Source organism: Macaca nemestrina, chromosome 11 (assembly GCF_043159975.1).
Source record: "Macaca nemestrina isolate mMacNem1 chromosome 11, mMacNem.hap1, whole genome shotgun sequence".
Lineage (NCBI taxonomy): Eukaryota > Metazoa > Chordata > Mammalia > Primates > Cercopithecidae > Macaca > Macaca nemestrina.
Genome location: NC_092135.1, coordinates 84574098 through 84592327, shown reverse-complemented (window position 1 = coordinate 84592327; position 18230 = coordinate 84574098). Strand labels below are relative to the sequence as shown.

The window sequence follows — 18230 nt, the reverse complement described above, 5'->3', positions numbered from 1 at the left end:
AAAAGAAAGGGAAGAATGAGGAAGGAACGAGAGAAGAGGGGGAAGAGGACAAGGATGAAGAGAAAAATGTTTCAGTACTTGTAATTATTTGTACAGATCTTAATATTTATAGAACCCATTTATCATGATAAATATTAATTTGAAGTTCAGTAGGGTACTCCTTATCCACAAGCAATAATCTAATTCAAGGAAACTCAAGCAAAACTGTACAGAAAAGACATTAATTTAGAGCCAGATGATCTGGCTCTGACCTTAAACAAATCACTTAAACTTTCTGGACCACAAATGCTTCCTCGTTAAAACTAGGAGGTAGGGGATGGGAGAAGGGCACATCAAAAGATTCATCTAAAGTTTATTTTCACTCTCAAAATTCTAGTTAATTTATTTACGGATGGTATTGTTTTTTCTGAACAGAAGCCAATCTGCTCAGAAATTTGAAAGTTGTGACTTCATCTTGATCTTGCTCAACTTACACTGAAATAAGATAAATGAATAACATTTTAAATCTTTAAAAAACCCCAAACACCAAATGATCTTTTCTACTTCTAAAATATATTACCAATCTGCCCACTTCTCTCTGCTGCTGCTGCCACCCTAGACAAGTCATTGCCGTATTTTGCTTTTAAACAGCCTTTTAAGAGGCCTCCCACTTCTACCCTTGCCTCTATAACTTTCTCTTCTAAAGGGCCAAACATTCACCATATCATGTCACACCCATCCCCTTCTTAAAATCCTTCAATTAGTTCCCAAAGCATTTAGAGTAAGTTCTAAACCCTACCTGGTATTCCCATTATTTAGTATGCAAATCTCATTCTTCTCCCCATCCCCACCCCCACACCATCCAGTTTTTTACCCTTATTTACTCTTCCCAGCAATCCTGGCCTTTTTTTCTGTTTCTTAAACACCCCAAGCTAGTTGCCAACTATGGACTTATATTTGCTGTTCTCTCTGCCTTAACAGCTTTTGCTCCAGAGCTTTTACAACTCTATTCCTTCTATTTGTCCCAATGATAGATCAATGTCATTGACATTAGATCAGATGTCATTCTGTCAGCAAGCTATTCCCTAGCTACCCTATGCAGCAGTGTGCCACCCCCTCAACCCCCTACTTTCTCTATCACCCTCTCTATCCCAAAACTCTTATTATATTACCTTGCCTTGTAAAAAAATCCACCATCTTTATCACTATCTGGATTTCCCCATTGTTTACTTATTCAATGACCACACAAAATAAGTAAGCTACAGAACATAAGCTTCATGAGACCAAGGACATGTCGTATCTTGCCTATCACAGACTCTAAGTACCAGCCATAACAAATTGCCTCAATTTCCTTAATGTACACGAGCTGTCTCACAGCTCCTTAATAAGCCATGCCTCACTGTCTCATGGCTCCCCTGAAACATTGATAATACCTTGATAACTCATCCTTTATGAGACCATTAAGCCTGGGATCTCAAACACTGATGATCACATTGAGGTGCTTTTTTTTTTTTTTTTTTTAACACATATATGCTGTCCCCATTGGATGCTGAGTTTCTTAAAGACATGAGTAGACTGATTTATACTCATTTTTACCACCTAGAAGAGTGCCTGGCCTGCAGTAAATACCAACTAAGAATTTGTTATCCTTAAAAATGAGTACCTTAGTTACGTAAAAGTATTCTTTTTATCCTTTTTTAACCCTTAAAAGGTAAGTTGGCCGGGTGCAGTGGCTCACGCCTGTAATCCTAGCACTTTGGGAGGCCAAGGCAGGTGGGTCACAAGGTCAAGAGATCAAGACCATCCTGGCCAACATGGTGAAACTCCATGTCTACTAAAAATACAAAAATTAGCCAAGCGTGGTGGTTGGTGCCTGTAGTCCCAGCTACTCAGGAGGCTTAGGCAAGGGAATTGCTTGAACCCGGGAGGTGGAGGTTGCAGTGAGCCGAGATGGTGCTACTGCACTCCAGCCTAGTGACAGAGTAAGACTCTGTCTAAAAAAACAAAACAAAACAAACAAACAAACAAAAACAAAGATAAGCATAACTTCTATACTGACATATGCATTAATAAAGTATTTATTAAAATAGGCTGGCCACGGTAGCTCATGTTTTAATCCTGTCACGTTTGGAGGCCGAGGCAGGCAGATTGCTTAAGCCCAGGAGTTTGAGACCAGCTTTGGCAACATGGCAAAGCCCCATCTCTACAAAAAATACAAAAATTAGCCATGCAAGGAGGTGCACACTAGTAGTCCCAGCTACTTGGGACGGTGAGGTAAGAGAACTGCTTGAGCCTGGGAGGTCAAGTCTGCAGTGAGCTATGATCGTACCACTGCACTGGTACGTGACAGCTTGGGTGACAGAGGAAGACCATGTCTCAATAAATAATAAAAATATAAAGTATTCATTAAAATATAATTTTCCAACAAAAGATGGCTCCAATGTTGAGTGACTGTTTAATAAAAATTATCTGTAACTTTCTAAACCCTTCATTATTTTATACATGTTAATCATCTTCTCTCTTCACTATCATCTGTCGAGTCTGGAAGATCCTACACCTTCACACAATCAGTTTCTTCCTTTGATCATTTTAGTTGCTCTTTCCTGTTTTTCTTTATTTCCTCTGCTTTTCCTGGAAGAGTACTGATCAAAACTGCACATAATTACCTTTGGGCTATATAAAATTTTGGAACATAACTTTATTGTTTTCTTTTCAAAATCCCTCTTGATGATTCCTAGGGTGCGGGCAGGTGGAGAGGAATATAGGAATACAGGAGCAATGACACTTAATGTCTTCATGTATGAACAACAACAAAAGATCTAACTTATAACTAATTGAACATATATATGCATAATGTAACTATATTTACACATATGTATTAAATACTATACATAAATACAGCTCAGATAATTTTTCACTAAAGACATTATCATTCACAATCTACTATTTGGTACAGTAAGACCCAAGGAGAAACCCTGGGAGACCATAATCATCCTCTATGGTATCTATCTATATTTTACCCCTTTGTAAAATCATTGTAAAACTTCACATTTTTTAAGCTGTTGTCTGTATTTGTTGTACTGACAGACAATACATTATAACAAAAACTTAGAAAGCTGGAAGAGATGTTGGCTAGATCATAATAATGAGAAAACTTTCTTTAAAGTAACTGGAATAACATCAAGACAAGGTGACAGCAAACATGACCAGGCTTCCCAGAAAACCTGGGCGACAGAGGCTCAGCTACATAGCAAAGAATTCATTAACTTTATTCATGGTGGAACCTCAAACTTAGCCCTGTGTTTCCTATGTAGTTTTTGTTATGATTAAGTAATGATTTGGTCTGTTCTATAGTGTTCTTTTCACATTTTATTATGAACTTCATACCATAGCTCCATTTGATTTATGCTAAGTTCTCTTGGCGGTAAAAATCTTCAAGCCTCTATTTTAGGTAGCAAATGTACCTCTGAGTAGATGTTCCATACCACTGAAACTTCTATGGTTGGCCAGGCACAGTGGCTCACATCTGTAATTCCAGCACTTCGTGCAGCTGAGGCAGGAGGATCACTTGAGCTCAGGAGTTAGAGACCAGCCTGGGTAATATGGCAAGACCTGAGCTCTACTAAAAATCAAAAAAATTAGCAGGGCATGGTGGTAGGAGCCTGTAGTCCCAGCTACTCAGGAGGCCGAAGTGGGAGGATCTCTTGACCCTGGGAGGTCGAAGCTGCAGTGAGCCCTGATTGCACCACTGCATTGTAGCCTGGGTGACAGTGAGATGCTGCCTCAAAAATAAAAAAAATAATAAAAAATAAAAAAAAGAAAGAAACATCTAGGGTTAATCTTCCAGATGACACTTCTAGTAAATGATATCACCTACCCACAAGACAGGTGTAAAATCTTGAGGGCAAACAACATTTACCTTTCCACTATTATTTGAGACATACAACAAGTCATTTGTATTTTTAAAGTTTTCTTCTTAATGTATACCTTTCCTTTAAGTTTTAAGGAGGCATATGCTTACTATCCTGTTGATTACACAAACTAGTTCAACTATCCATTCTGTGATCTCTAGAAAGGTTTTTAATAGATTTTTTTAAAAAATTCTTGGTAATTTGTGACCAATATTTCATGTTTCTGAAGAGTTCTAAAGTAAAAGCAAACTTTCCTTTTTAAAGATATCGACAACTATTAAAATGGTACTATTATAAAAGAATAGGCTTATACTTTCAATATGCCACCATGAAGGGAGATATAACATCCCTCAGAACATTTTGGACAGCTACAACAAAGTTATGGCTTTAAAATTATTAATGGGAAATCATCTCTTTGAGGTATGCATTAGTCAGCATTGCCTTGACAATGTGCCTAGAAGCATTTTTTTAACACTTGTAGCCAAATGAACAGAAGAGGGCACTGCTGCTAAGCAGGATGCAGAAACACATGAAGCCACCAGCTAGCAGGAGGTGCCAGGGGAATGAAGGTTCATTTCAGAAAGTAATCATTCTGACCTTCTAATTGGAGGCTGAGTGAATAATAACTCATGAGAGTCAATTTTTGAAATCTTTGCTCTGATTTTTAAAGAAAAATAGCAATCTGTCTTTAAATTTGGTGTGTTACTCACTGACACACAATCCACCTTTCCAGGAAGGAGATTTGCTTGTGTAGACTCCTACAGATGGAGTTACAGGACTTTTCCAGGTGGACACAGATAATCAGGGACCTGCAGCTGCTAAACTTTGATCTTACCATTGAAACCATCCTGGTCCAGATCTCCCAAAGGAGCGATGGCACTGCCAAACCGTGCAAAGACCTCAAACCCATTCAGCTTTGTTGTCTGGAAGTCTCCTGAAGCTCTCTGTAGAGACACTGAGACCTGCCCCACCTCCTGGAGTTTGCCATCAGAGCCACGATCCATGAAGAGAGGTGCTCCAATAAACACATCTGCATAACTAAAAGAACAGAATCTTCTCACCAAAGCAAGATCACATTTCATATCTTAGTAGGCATTTTCTTTCTTATTACAACTCACTTTTCCTCTTTCTGCATCTCTCACACCCACAGTGAAACACAAAATGATTACCAGAGCACCCATTTCAAATTCAAACCTTCCTTTAATTCTTTTAAGAAACTATGAGTAATTCATACAATTATTTGTTCATGTTATAAAAGCTACTGAAAAAAACAGAACATACATAGAGGTTTTCTTTTTTTTTTCTATTTTATTTTATTTTATTTTATTTTTGAGACGGATCTCATTCTGTCTCCCAGGCTGGAGTGCAGTGGCATGAGCTCGGCTCACTGCAAACTCCGCCTGTTGGGTTCATGCCATTCTCCTGCCTCAGCCTCCAGAGTAGCTGGGACTACAGGCGCCCGCCACCACGCCCGGCTAAATTTTTGTATTCCTAGTACAGATGGGGTTTCACTGTGTTAGCCAGGATGGTCTCGATCTCCTGACCTTGTGATCCGCCCACCCTGGCCTCCCAAAGTGCTGGGATTACAGGCATGAGCCACCACACCCGGCCACAAACATAGAGGTTTTCTAGAATTCATGATTAAGGTTGCTTCAAATTGTTTCCTTAAACAGAAAGATTAGCAGAAAAGGAATACAAAAACAGCAGAAAAAAATGTTTAGTTTGAGTAAAGTATTCATAAACATGAGAAGATAACTTTCTGGAAACATTTTTTTAAACTTACTCATCTCCATTAATGTCAGTGGCAGCTACAGAAAACCCGAAATATGCAGCCATCTGGATGAAAAGATGAAAATGAAATGTTTATATTTCATTCAATTAGTTTAGACAATTAACATTTGTAAGATATGTACCAAATAGAAAGGGTTATTTTTTTTCTCTGCATATAGTGCTTCAATCTAAATGTCTTGTCTTTTGTTTATTCTACCAACACAATGACAATCAGGTAATGAGGCTTGTTGTTTTCCTAGACACAATATATTCCTAGGACACAATATATTACATGTATATCATTCCAGTGTTGTTGACATATGACATTTAAGTCTAAGGACTATCAATTCTCCTTCCTAGGCCTACCCTATTATCTCCCTTTCTCTTCATTTCCCAAAACATACCAGACACAAGCACACTAACAAAGATATATAGTCACAGACAAATGTTGTGATTGAACCCAACAAGTTTTATATGGATGCCTATGTCATGAGGTTAATAAATAATTATTCATAATAGATAATAATTGGCTCCCCTATGTGAAACTACTACTACTGTTTAAAAATTACTATTTGGAAAGATATTGAAAGGAGCTCATTTTTGTGTCATACCTCTATCGATTACTTGCCACATGGTTTTGCTTTTGAATTACACACAGTACAAATGTGTTTGGGTTTATTATGAGCTTATAATGCACAGGGAGCAGAAATGTCCTTTTCCCTACCACAGGACACCACTGGCTTTCATAGGGTGAGCAGCTTAGCTGTAAATAAATGTGAAAAAGGAAAGCTCTAAAGAGAGCTCAAAGTGCAAAACAAAACTAAAAGAGATGACAGATTAAATACAAAGTAAGGTGAAAAATGAGTCAACAAACCAAACAAGGAAAGTTAGCAATGCTTCTCAAATTTGATTGGCTCAGATATCAAGAGAGAATGATAAGGGAGATTCCTACATTATCTATTTTGGGTTGATACAGTGTAACTGGGAAAATGAAAGGTGTGTTCTGTTTTAAATGACAAGATCAAAGCTGGTGAAATAAAACATACTGTGCTTGGGGTACAAGGTTGATGTGCTGACTAGAGTGTAACAGAATAATATTCATGGGCCTTAGTGACCTACAGTGTTTGGCTTGGAAGTGTAAAGAAAGGATGGCATTTACTGAGACACATTTTGTCCCGGGCACTATGATTCAAATGTTTTCTTTTGATTCTCACAACTGTCCCATGAGGAAGTTGCCAGCATCCCTATTTTTATAAATAAGGAACCAAATTTTCAGCAGCAAATACCTTATCCAATGCAACAACAGACCGAGCATGGAAAACCCAGGTTTGTACCCATATAAAAGCCAACTTTCCCACTCCTCTCTAGTCACCCCCACTTCCCAATAGTAAGAAGAATAAAGCAAGTATCACTGACTGCATGCAGTAGGATCCAGACTCATACATGGTCACCAGACAGGAGAAGCTGCTTGAGCTGGAGAAGCCACAACTGAACAAAGGGAACACCCCTGCAGCAACCCTAACTGCCTGTCAACTGCAGGGCTCCCCAGGTTGTGCCTCAATCCTGACCACCACAGAAATGGGAAGAGGTTTCTGGGGACCTTGAGTCTAGTCAGTCATCCTATCAATCCTATCCCAAAGCCCAACAATCTCAACTGAACAAAAAGGCTTGGATCCCAGATCTGCAAGCTTTGAGAAAGATTTTTCTCTACCTACTGTTTAAATTTTTCTTCATCATTACCAACTTATGGTATAATTACCTGAGACATACAACAGAGAATATTATAAAATGCCTGAACTCGCAGAGAATGTCTAATACTTAAAAAGCACTAGCATTTTTTAGCTGAGAAATATCTTATTTCATGTAGTACAAATGAAGTTCACTTGTAATATCTATAATACACACCTGTGCCATGCTTTCTGTTGCATCTAATAAAATTATAAGGTATAGATCATCCTTAGAAAAGAATTTAATGTTACCAGTAAAGAAAAAGAAAGTCTTTGTGGTTTTGTGTGTATGTGATTTTGTATTTCCTAAAAAAACAAAAAGGCAGACAAAAACAAGCCAAAATATCCAAATTACTTTGGCTAAAGCAAAGATGAAATATGTAAAGTCCATCTTATATGTAGAATATTGAATGTTATGGAATCATTAAATCATTCTGATACTGCCAAAGAAAGTTTTAAGACATTAGGAAACTCTGATAATAAAATATTGAGTGAAAAAGGCAAGACAAAATGAAAAATACAGAGTAAACCAATTTTTGTTTATACACACACACACACACACACTCAAAAACTATGATAATAGTTTGACCAAAATGATAAGAGTTGGATGAATTATCTATTTGATGAGATTATAGTTCACTTTTACACTTTTATATTTCACAAATCTACTCCAATGAGTACATACGGCCTTTATAGTGGGAGAGGGCGATCATATTCTGGAAGCATACCTGATCGCCAGTAAAATTGTATATGGAGGACATGTTCTTCCCATCATAAATATAAACCTGTGAAGGAAAAACAGAAATATATGAAATCTAGTAAAATAGAAGATAACTTAGAGATTTTTTAAAAAAATACCTTTTAACTGTCCTACCATTCCCAAAGTCCTTGCTGCTCTTGGAACTCCTGAAACAAAGTCTGAAACAAAAAAACAAATTATTCATTTTTTAAGACAACACTGGAAGTTGCAGACAAGAAGTGACTATGTCCGCAAGCTTTAAGTTTTACTACTTCAGTTCAAAACAAACAATCAATTTAGAAAAACTGGTACTCTGTAATAAATAGCCCAGCATATTTAAACTATAAAATCAAAATTTACCAAATACAAATTCTTGAAGGCTCTCAAACATATGCAAATAAGCCTTCAAGTCATTTGTAATACTGTTAAACAAGAATAGACAAGATAAAGTAACCTAAGAACGAAGAAAAACTAAATGTACAGTAATGAAAAATAATACAGAGCAAACTGAAGTGGGGTAGATATGGCTGTGGCACAGAAATGTGATCAAAATCTGGTAAAGTCTGTGATTCCGAAATGGAGGTCTGAAGGAAGATGGATGAACAATGAGAGGATGGGATAATAACGGTACAGAGATGGCCCAGAAGGTAACAAAGGATGCCTAACGAAAGAAGAAACTAAGCCTCTCCCAGAGGAATGAATTTGCTGAAGGCAAGGAGGAAAACGCTAAAGAAATCACTAACAGTGTTGGGGGCTAAAAAGAAGCAGAAAGGAAAGGCACTGAAGCCAAGTGTAGCCATCTCAATTTCAGCAGCCACTAGAAGAAGTTTAGCAGAGACCTAGCCTGGACTCTCGCCAGTGTGCCAACATCTCTCTCATTTCTTCTGTTATATTCCATAACAATGGTTTAAAACTGCTTAAAATTTTCTTTTTTTCTTTTTTTTGAGACAGGGTCTCGGCTCTGTCACCCAGGCTGGAGTGCAGTGGCAGGTGCAATCACAGTTCATGGCGGCTTCAACCTCCTTGGGCTCTGGCGATCCTCCCACCTCAGCCTCCTGAGTATCTGGACACTGGTGTGCATTGCTGCCCCCAGTTAATTTTTGTATTTTTTCCAGAGGCTTGATTTTGCCATGTTGTCCAGACTGTTCTCGAATTCTAGGGCTCAAGGGATTCACTCGCTTTGGCCTCCCAAAGTGCTGAGATTACAGGCTTGAGCCACAGCACCCAGCCGCTCAAACTGCTTAAAATTTTCTTTTTTTTTTTTTTTGAGACAGGGTCTCGGCTCTGTCACCCAGGCTGGAGTGCAGTGGCAGGCGCAATCACAGCTCATGGCAGCTTCAATGTCCCTGGGCTCTGGCGATCCTCCCACCTCAGCCTCCTGAATATCTGGACACTGGTATGCGTCACCGTGCCCAGCTAATTTTTGTATTTTTTCTAGAGGCTGGATTTTGCCATGTTGTCCAGACTATTCTCAAGCTCCAGGGCTCAAGGGATCCACTCGCCTTGGCCTCCCAAAGTGCTGAGATTACAGGCTTGAGCCACAGCACCCAGCCGCTCAAACTGTTCAAAAATTTCAATGCCACATGTTTCAAATGCTTAATCTAATTTTTTTAAAGATTATAGTTCGAGAACTTCATACCATCTATGCCATCACCATTGAAATCTCCGACAGCCACAGAGTAACCTAAACAGGAAACCAAAGGGGAGAAGCGTCAGGACAAGGAAGTTATCTTCAGCAGGCTTGTTGAGTAAGCATTCCTTGAAAATATTTTCAAGAAACTCCTTTAATTATGTAATATTTTGTCCCCTAGTCATAACAGATTCATATGTATATGACACGTAAATTTTAAATGAAACAACTCAGTTAAATACTCAAATAGGCTATTGTTATTATAAAACTACAATTGTCTTATTAACTTTACAAAGGAGTCTGTTAAAAATGGCAAATTTACAATTCATCAAAAAGAAGCAACAAATAAATTCTCTCAGCAAGTACTATTTCTGTCATATATGACTTGTTTTAATATATTAGAAAGAAATTTAAAGAGAGAACACATGTTAATAAGTCCTAAAGACCAAAACTTTTATTTAACATCATGAATAAAACTTCAGGAGTTAGAATGCCTCCATTTGAATCTCTGAACAGCAAGTTACAAGCGAATGACTTTGGGCAAGTTATTTTGCCTCTCAGTGCCTTGGTGTTTTCACCTACAAAATGAGAATAATACAATATGCTTGACTTGTGAGGATTAAATGAGCGAATACAAATCAAGTCACCTTGAGGAATGCCCAGAACACAGTAAGCATATCTTAAAAGCTAGCTATTATTATTATCACTGCACAAATAATCGCTCTCTTCAATTTCAATTACTGAAATGTAACATAACCAAAGTACTCATTAACAATTTGAAATTGTATATTCTGTATGTTTTAAAAAATCCTAATCTATTTCACATAAAATATTTTTCTGCTTAGAAGACCATAAGCAGATAAAAGCAAATATACCACAATTCCAAAAATGAGTAAATTTTGGTTTTACCTACCCAAATAACTGTCATCAAAAATAGCTTGTGCAGTCCGAGTTGCTAACTGGTTATTATACTTGATGCTGTAAACATTGGGGTCATATTTAGATACGATTTCTGCCACTTGATCCGAAATAAGCTGACCTAAAAAGAAGTATATAGATGTGTATATATATATAAAATAAATAAGCTTCGAATGGGATCTTTATGATTTTATGATACAGATAATGTACCTGCATGAAAGAAAACAATATTAGATATTAGTGCTTCTAATTATTAGCCTTACATAATTCTCCTTGATCATACTCAATTTGAAAATGGATATTCTTAACTTAAAATTATTTCTGTTTAAGCCAGTACTTAAAATCAGTCTCCGTTAATAAAAATTTAAGAAAACAGGATTTGTCTTAAACCACTAGAAAGCAATGTTAAATATATGGAAAAATGAAATCAAAGGCTATCACCCAACTAATCCATTAAAACATGAAAAATTTACTGACACAATACTGTTACCTTTATCATCAGAATGACTGCTTCAATTGATATCTTTTTAACTAGTAATTTAAACATCTTTAGGAAACAACCTGAATGGAGAGTTCACCTTTGTTCACAACCTTGTTATTAAGCAGACAAGAAATCTAGATGACTACACAAAAATCAGCTTGCCCTCCATGCCAAGAAAGGATAGCTGGTTTATTAAATGTTATCTCCACAATATGGATACAATAATCTCTTATCATTCCTGCTGTTTTAGAAAGAAATGTGTAACAGCTAACATTTTCAGTCCTGTTCCCATCTGTTCAGTCACAGAGATTGAATCTACAGGACAGAAACACTTTCTCTGTCTTTATCAGTACTTTATCATCTGGGCTTAAGCAGTACCAAGAACATATGAAATTCAATAAACATTTCCTGAATCGAAGAACAGAAGAAAATTCATTATATCTTCTGAATAAAACATTATTCTTTTCCCCATTCTAACAACTACAATTCTGAGATCTGTGGAAAAATTCATTCTAACGTACTTATCCAGGGTGACATCTGCTGATTTTAATGTTATTAAAACAAAATACTATCTGCCAATTCACTGAGTCTGCTAGCTATATATTACATAAAACTTGTAATAAAATTTTAATAAATATATTAATAGTACCTCTCTGTCCTAATTTATTACTGTGTCCTAATTATTGCACATTCCTATTTATATTATTCTTATTTATGCAATACCTATGGCATTAAAAAAAAATTCATACATGTTCACAGCTATATCTCTTAAAAAGACAGAGTTAACAAGTAGTCCTAACTGAGAATCACAAAATTTAGTTTCCTTGACAGTTTTGGTTCCCAGGCATCCGCATCAGATACTTCCTTCCCCTCCACTGAATGACATAGTCAGCAATAAAGAGGAAAAATAAATCTGTATTTCTATACCTAACTAAAAAGTATTAATATCCCCTATTTTCTCATATGTACTTTAGAACTGCTATTTTTGGCCAGGCGCGGTGGCTCAAGCCTGTAATCCCAGCACTTTGGGAGGCCGAGATGGGCGGATCACGAGGTCAGGAGTTCGAGACCATCCTGGCTAACACGGTGAAACCCCGTCTCTACTAAAAAATACAAAAAACTAGCCGGGCGAGGTGGCGGGCGCCTGTAGTCCCGGCTACTCGGGAGGCTGAGGCAGGAGAATGGCGTAAAAACCCGGGAGGCAGAGCTTGCAGTGAGCTGAGATCCGGCCACTGCACTCCAGCCTGGGCGACTCAGCGAGACTCCGTCTCAAAAAAAAAAAAAAAAAAAAAAAAAAAAAGAACTGCTATTTTTGTTGTAAAACAGTAAAACTCAATTATAATTTTTTAAAATCATTTTATTTCCCAATAGATGTATAATCCATAGAAATTCCAATTTTTCAGTTTTGCTATGTTTTAGAAAGAGACAGGGATCACATTCTGATCCCTGTCTGTGATGCCTGAATTTTCTCTTTTTTTATTCCCTCTTTTGCCTTCTCTTTCAACATTTTACTTATTCCTATTTTTCATTCCTTCTTATTCTCCTTCCATCCTGTCATCCTCCAGCAAATCTCCTTCTTTAGCTTCCCTCTCCACAAGACAAAAGCAAGCATCAGTTTTTCTACAAAGAAGCAATTCAGGAAAGCATAGTGTAGAATACAAGAGTAAAATTTGAAACTTTCAAATCAATATAGTCAAAGGATTTCTAATTCTTCCAAACACTGACAATGCTTGAATAACAGAATGCTAATACAAAATAGTTCAACTTATAAATAGTACTTTTTAGCAGAAACTAAACATGTCAATATATTAATGAGATAAATAACTGTATATCTCTAATGATACACAAAGAAAGCAAATATTTAGTTATCTATTTTCAAACTGTCAGCAATAATCTGTTGTACATATGTTCGAATGACAATTTAATTAGGCCTCCCAGAATGACTGAAGAATAATATAATAATGTATCTTTATATCAATGCCAGTTTAACATCTTTTAAAAACCTAATAAGGTTCTCTAATTTTATTTTATATATATTTTTTGAGACAGAGTGTCTCTCTGTTGCCCAGACTGGAGTACAGTGGTATGATCTTGCCTCACTACAACTTCCTCCTCCTGGGTTCAAGTGATTCTCTTGCCTCAGCCTCCTGAGTAGCTGGGATTACAGGCCCACACCACCATGTCCAGCTAATGTGTGTATTTTTAGTAGAGACGGGGTTTCACCATGTTGGCCAGGTTGGTCTCTAACTCCTGACCTCAGGTGATCGCCTACCTTGGTCTCCCAAAGTGCGGGGATTACAGGCGTGGGCCACCACACCTGGCTTTATTTTTTTATGTTTTATTTTTTTGGCAGAGACAGGGTCTCACTTTGCTGCCCAGGCTGGTTGTGAACTCCTGGCTTCAAGCGAGCCTTCCGCCTCAGCTTCCCAAAGTGCTGGCATTACAGGCATGAGCCAGGGCACCCAGAAAAGATCTTCAATTTTTAGGACGTCCCCAACACCTAGAGATCATTCTCAATATCAGTAATAAGAAAATAATCACTTAAATATCCTAACGAGCAACTTCAAAATACTTTCAAAACCTGCAACTTTTAGAATGCCACAGTTGGCCTATACAGATTGGTTTTGCACACTGCCTAATGATTGTATCATGGCCCCTAGAGTATAGATATGAAGAAGTATATATCACACACAATAAAAATAAACTACTTAAAATTACTATATATATTTACTTTTAAAATATATTTAACACAAAAGTATGTATTTACTCTTTAAATATTTAGTTTATTTTCTTATAGGAATATACACACATTTAATATATATTATATATGTTATATTCTTTTAAAAAACACTGTGTAAAATGGAGTGTTTATATACTTTAATTGTTATTTCCATTTCTTTCTTTAAAATAATTTGTAAAATGTCATAGGCATACAATAAGCCAGGTGAATCAGTGACACATAGTCAATAATTGTAATTTAAAAAATATTAACCTACCTTGCCAATAAAAGCTACCAGGACCACCAAGAAGTACTCTGTCAGCCTAGATGAAATCACACAACAAAAAGGTATATATTTAAAGAACAAGTATCTCTCAAATGATAGAAATCAATGAAAAACATAAGATATATATGTATTTGTATATATGACTGACCAATACAGTAATGTATCTTTATATCATTACCAGGGTAATTAAGATGCTTTTTTTTTTTTTCTTCTTCGTATAAACAAGGTCTTCCCTCACCCAGGCTGTTCTCAAACTCCTGGCTTTAAGCAATCTTCCCAGCTCAGCCTCTTAAAGTGTTGAGTCTTATATGTACCTGTCTATCTGTCTGTCTGTCTGTCTGTCTGTCTGTCTATCTATCTATCTATCTATCTATCTAATCTATATTAAGGCAAACAAAATCATAAATCTCAAATTCATCTAACTCAGTTTCAGTGGTTTTCACTGTATCTTTTCTGAAACAAAATTTAAAAGAAAAGTTATAATGTATTCATTTAATATATGAAAATATACAACTTCTTGTGGATCTTGGCTGCTTCACATATTTGAAATGAGGTACTAATGCAATGTATTATCAGGTTACAATTTTTTAAAGTCACTTCTTAATTTTGTATATTAAATTTGTGACTATATATAGCAAATTTTCTTTCTATAATCACCGAAGAATTTTCTGCTAAAGGAAATACTTTTAGTGTCTCAGATCTAAACAGGAGTGAAGTTGAGAATAAAATTTTCAGGGTGTATTATACATATACAAATTATGCTTGCCTAGCATTTCTTACATTTAACTAACTAAAAGTGTCTAATTCTAGGTATATTGTGTTTGAGCACAATATTTTAGAAATCTCTTCTTGCTGGAGGTAAGATACATTTTTTTCCCCTCCAAATGTACATATAGCCCTTCCAAGTTTTCAACAGACTATCTTTTGCCTTGGCTATGTAAAAGACACTTCTAAGTCATCAGCCCTAAAAAGACACCCTTTTCTCAGAAATGTGTTTAAGAAGGTGAACACCTAATTTAGCAATGACTTTCACAGTATGAAAGTACTTTTGGGGTTATGGTTGTATAGGCATAAATACAGAAAAGATGGACATTATATATTTTAAAAATATATAATACCTATTTGGAAATGTATCATACAAGTTTAAACCTAATATTTATTAATATACTTTATCTCTGGCTTACTTACATTCTGAATTTTGAGTAATATAGTATGAAATTTAGAGTATTAAAAACAAATTACCTAGTTAGGAGAGTTAACTATAATTATCAGTACCTAGTCTAGAAAAAAATTAATAAAATACAAATACAGATAAAATATAATTTGTTTTTAAAAATTGAGACGAGGTCTTGCTCTGTTGCTCAGGCTGGAATGCAGTGGCATGAACATGGCTCAATGCAGCCTCACTCACTGCAGTTCAAGCAATCTTCATGCCTTAGCCTCCCAAAGAGCTGGGACCACAAGCACATGTCACCATGCCTGGCTAATTTTTAATTCTTTGTGGAGATGGTGTCCCACTATGTTGCTCAGGCTGGTCTCCTGGGCTCAAGTGATCCTCCTACCTCAGCCTCCCAAAGTGCTGGGACTACTGGCATGAGCCACTGCACCCAGCCTACAAATTTTTAAAATAAGAAAAATGCTTTATTAGTTCTTATGCATCATATTATTTCAATTTCAGTTGTTTTCATACATTTAAGGCACTTCTCTTTGCTCACATTTCTAAGAAAGCCTACATATAAGCTTTCTAAGGAAGGGATACACACAATCAATCAACATATTTTTTAGATTTCTCTAGAAAGAATACTCTCAATTTGATATTCAAAATGTGCATACTTCCCCACCATCAAAATAAATAAACACACAAAAGAAAAGTAAAGAAAAGTACTTCAGAAAATTTACCTTTGAACATTTAAATGGAATTCTTATTTTCAGAAAATAGATTAAAAATATTAATTCTGAAGAGAATATTAATTTAGTTAAAAATACATAGAGCCCTGCCTATGAGATTTCTTACAATTATTACACATTACATAAGTGAAGTCAGCTTCACTTAGTGCCTATAGGCACATAATAGATGGCAAACATGCATGTTTCCCAGCTTTTATGTAACCCTAATTTTGTAATAAAGCTCTCATTAACAGCTTTTGTAAGAAAAACAATTTTAATTAAAAATATAGAACTTTAATATGCTATAAATTCATATAACTGGAAATGTTAATATTAAGTCATAATAGTTACCTATCATTTACTGAGGAGATTGTCTACTTTCCTCCATTCCCAGAGTGATGGGGGATGTCTCCCTATTTCAAATAAGCAATGTTTACTAGGGAGGGAATAATATAAGACAAAGAATGTCAAAATGAATGGATCGTTTTATTAACTGTTTTCATTAAAGAGGTAACAGCTGTAAAGGAGCTGAGCGACCAGTTTATTTTTAACCACAGTTTAGTCAGTAAGGTAGGTCTGAATCTCTTTCAGTCTTAAATGAGAACTTACTTTAGTAAAATCAATGCTGAATCCTCCTTGACAAAATCCCTGTCCATCAGCATCAATATCTTCTAAAATAAAAAGATTGGAAATATACACAAACCCAAAACAAAGAACACAAAACAAAACATGAGAAAACCTGGTATCACTAGAATCATAAGATAATGTACTATTTTCTGAGAGTGGTCATTCACTCGGGCACTTAGTTATTACCACATTCCAAGAGAGTGAGTATGCATGTTTATCAGCACCATTTACTCAGATATGGAAACAAAGATTAAATACCTGAACCAGTCACCAGAGAACAAAGAAACCAACTAAAATGATAAATTTCAAACCCTTTTTTTATCCACAATCCACAAAAAGATTATAATTTATATCACAACCCAACACACATTGTGTGTATAAAACATATAGAGATAATTTAAAATCTTACGAAACAGTATTTGTATTATTGCATAGAATACACTCTAACATTTTCTATTTTATTTCATTCTATTTTTTTAGAAAAACTATTGCGGTTGTGACCTACTCCACTGATTCCATAAAACACTAACAAGTTGTGATCTGCAAGTTAAAAGTTCTGATCTGAAATTCCTTTCTTCCTATTACCCTAAGACCTTTGTTGTTATTAATAGCAGCAAAGAGATACATACATTCCTATACATTATAGCCAACAACAAAGATGAATAACATAGCTCAGAATTTCAGGAAATGGACAGACCAGAACTTAATGCTCTTCAAAAAGTAAAATATAAAGCTCTCCTCACACGTTTAGTATGGAGATCTAATTAAAGTAACCATCTTTTCATGACACTTTCGGGTATTTTCCAACCATAGTAGGCTCAATAGTTTTGCTCTCGTGTAGTTGTTCCCTTTTTAGTAGTTCTCACAGAAAGGGACTAATTCTGAGCAATTAGCCAATTAATTTAAATTAATTTTAATCATGAGCAATACAGTACCTAGAACACATGTAAGGATGAATCTGAACACTTCCCCCTTATTTTACTTTGAGGATAACAGAGAACAATGGAAAACACTATCCTTCAGTTATCAAAGATTTACTGTGGCCAATGTTACAAATACATTAAAAAGTTGTACTGTTACTTTATTTGCCACCCAAATACAGGAACCAAAAATATCTGTTTTCAGTCATAAGGACAAACTTCTAAGGACTTCTGCCAAATAATCCCATCAGAAATTTTGAACCCATTTTTAAAACCTGGAAACTGCCCAAAGATTACATATTTAATATCTAAATTTTTTTAAAGTTTTTTTTTTTTTTTTTTTTTTTTTTAAAGAAAATAGCCTCAAGAGTATAATGCTAAACCAATGTAAATTTTTCTAACCAAAAGGGAGTGGGAAAATGTGGTGCTGGGGTTTCCAGCATCCAGTGAATCAGACTAAGGAATTCTGCTCTAACCTCAAGTTAGAGCAAGTCAGCTATTTATTTCCTTTATTCAAGTTGCATCTGGGGAACTATTTCAAGCTATTTATAAAGACATCCTTTTTTTGATTATCATACTGTACAATTATCTGCTTTATTTGGTTTCCCAGAATATCCAGTTAAAAAGCATGACTGT

At 35.8% G+C, this 18230-nt stretch overlaps 1 protein-coding gene across 3 annotated transcripts in view; it reads right to left on the bottom strand.

The window, feature by feature from the left end:
• LOC105468297 (integrin subunit alpha V) overlaps positions 1-18230 on the bottom strand; it is a 92298-nt gene that overhangs the window by 34704 nt on the left and 39364 nt on the right. The window contains exons 5-12 of one of the 3 annotated variants that reach the window (XM_071073027.1): positions 16657-16718; positions 14152-14197; positions 10670-10795; positions 9766-9810; positions 8262-8305; positions 8116-8172; positions 5674-5726; positions 4726-4928 (exon numbers count right to left, since the gene is read on the bottom strand). In XM_071073027.1, the coding sequence (XP_070929128.1) occupies positions 4726-4928; positions 5674-5726; positions 8116-8172; positions 8262-8305; positions 9766-9810; positions 10670-10795; positions 14152-14197; positions 16657-16718 (636 nt within the window). The remainder of the gene's footprint in view (positions 1-4725; positions 4929-5673; positions 5727-8115; positions 8173-8261; positions 8306-9765; positions 9811-10669; positions 10796-14151; positions 14198-16656; positions 16719-18230) is intronic. The other 2 variants (XM_071073028.1, XM_071073029.1) reach the window with 2 other exon arrangements.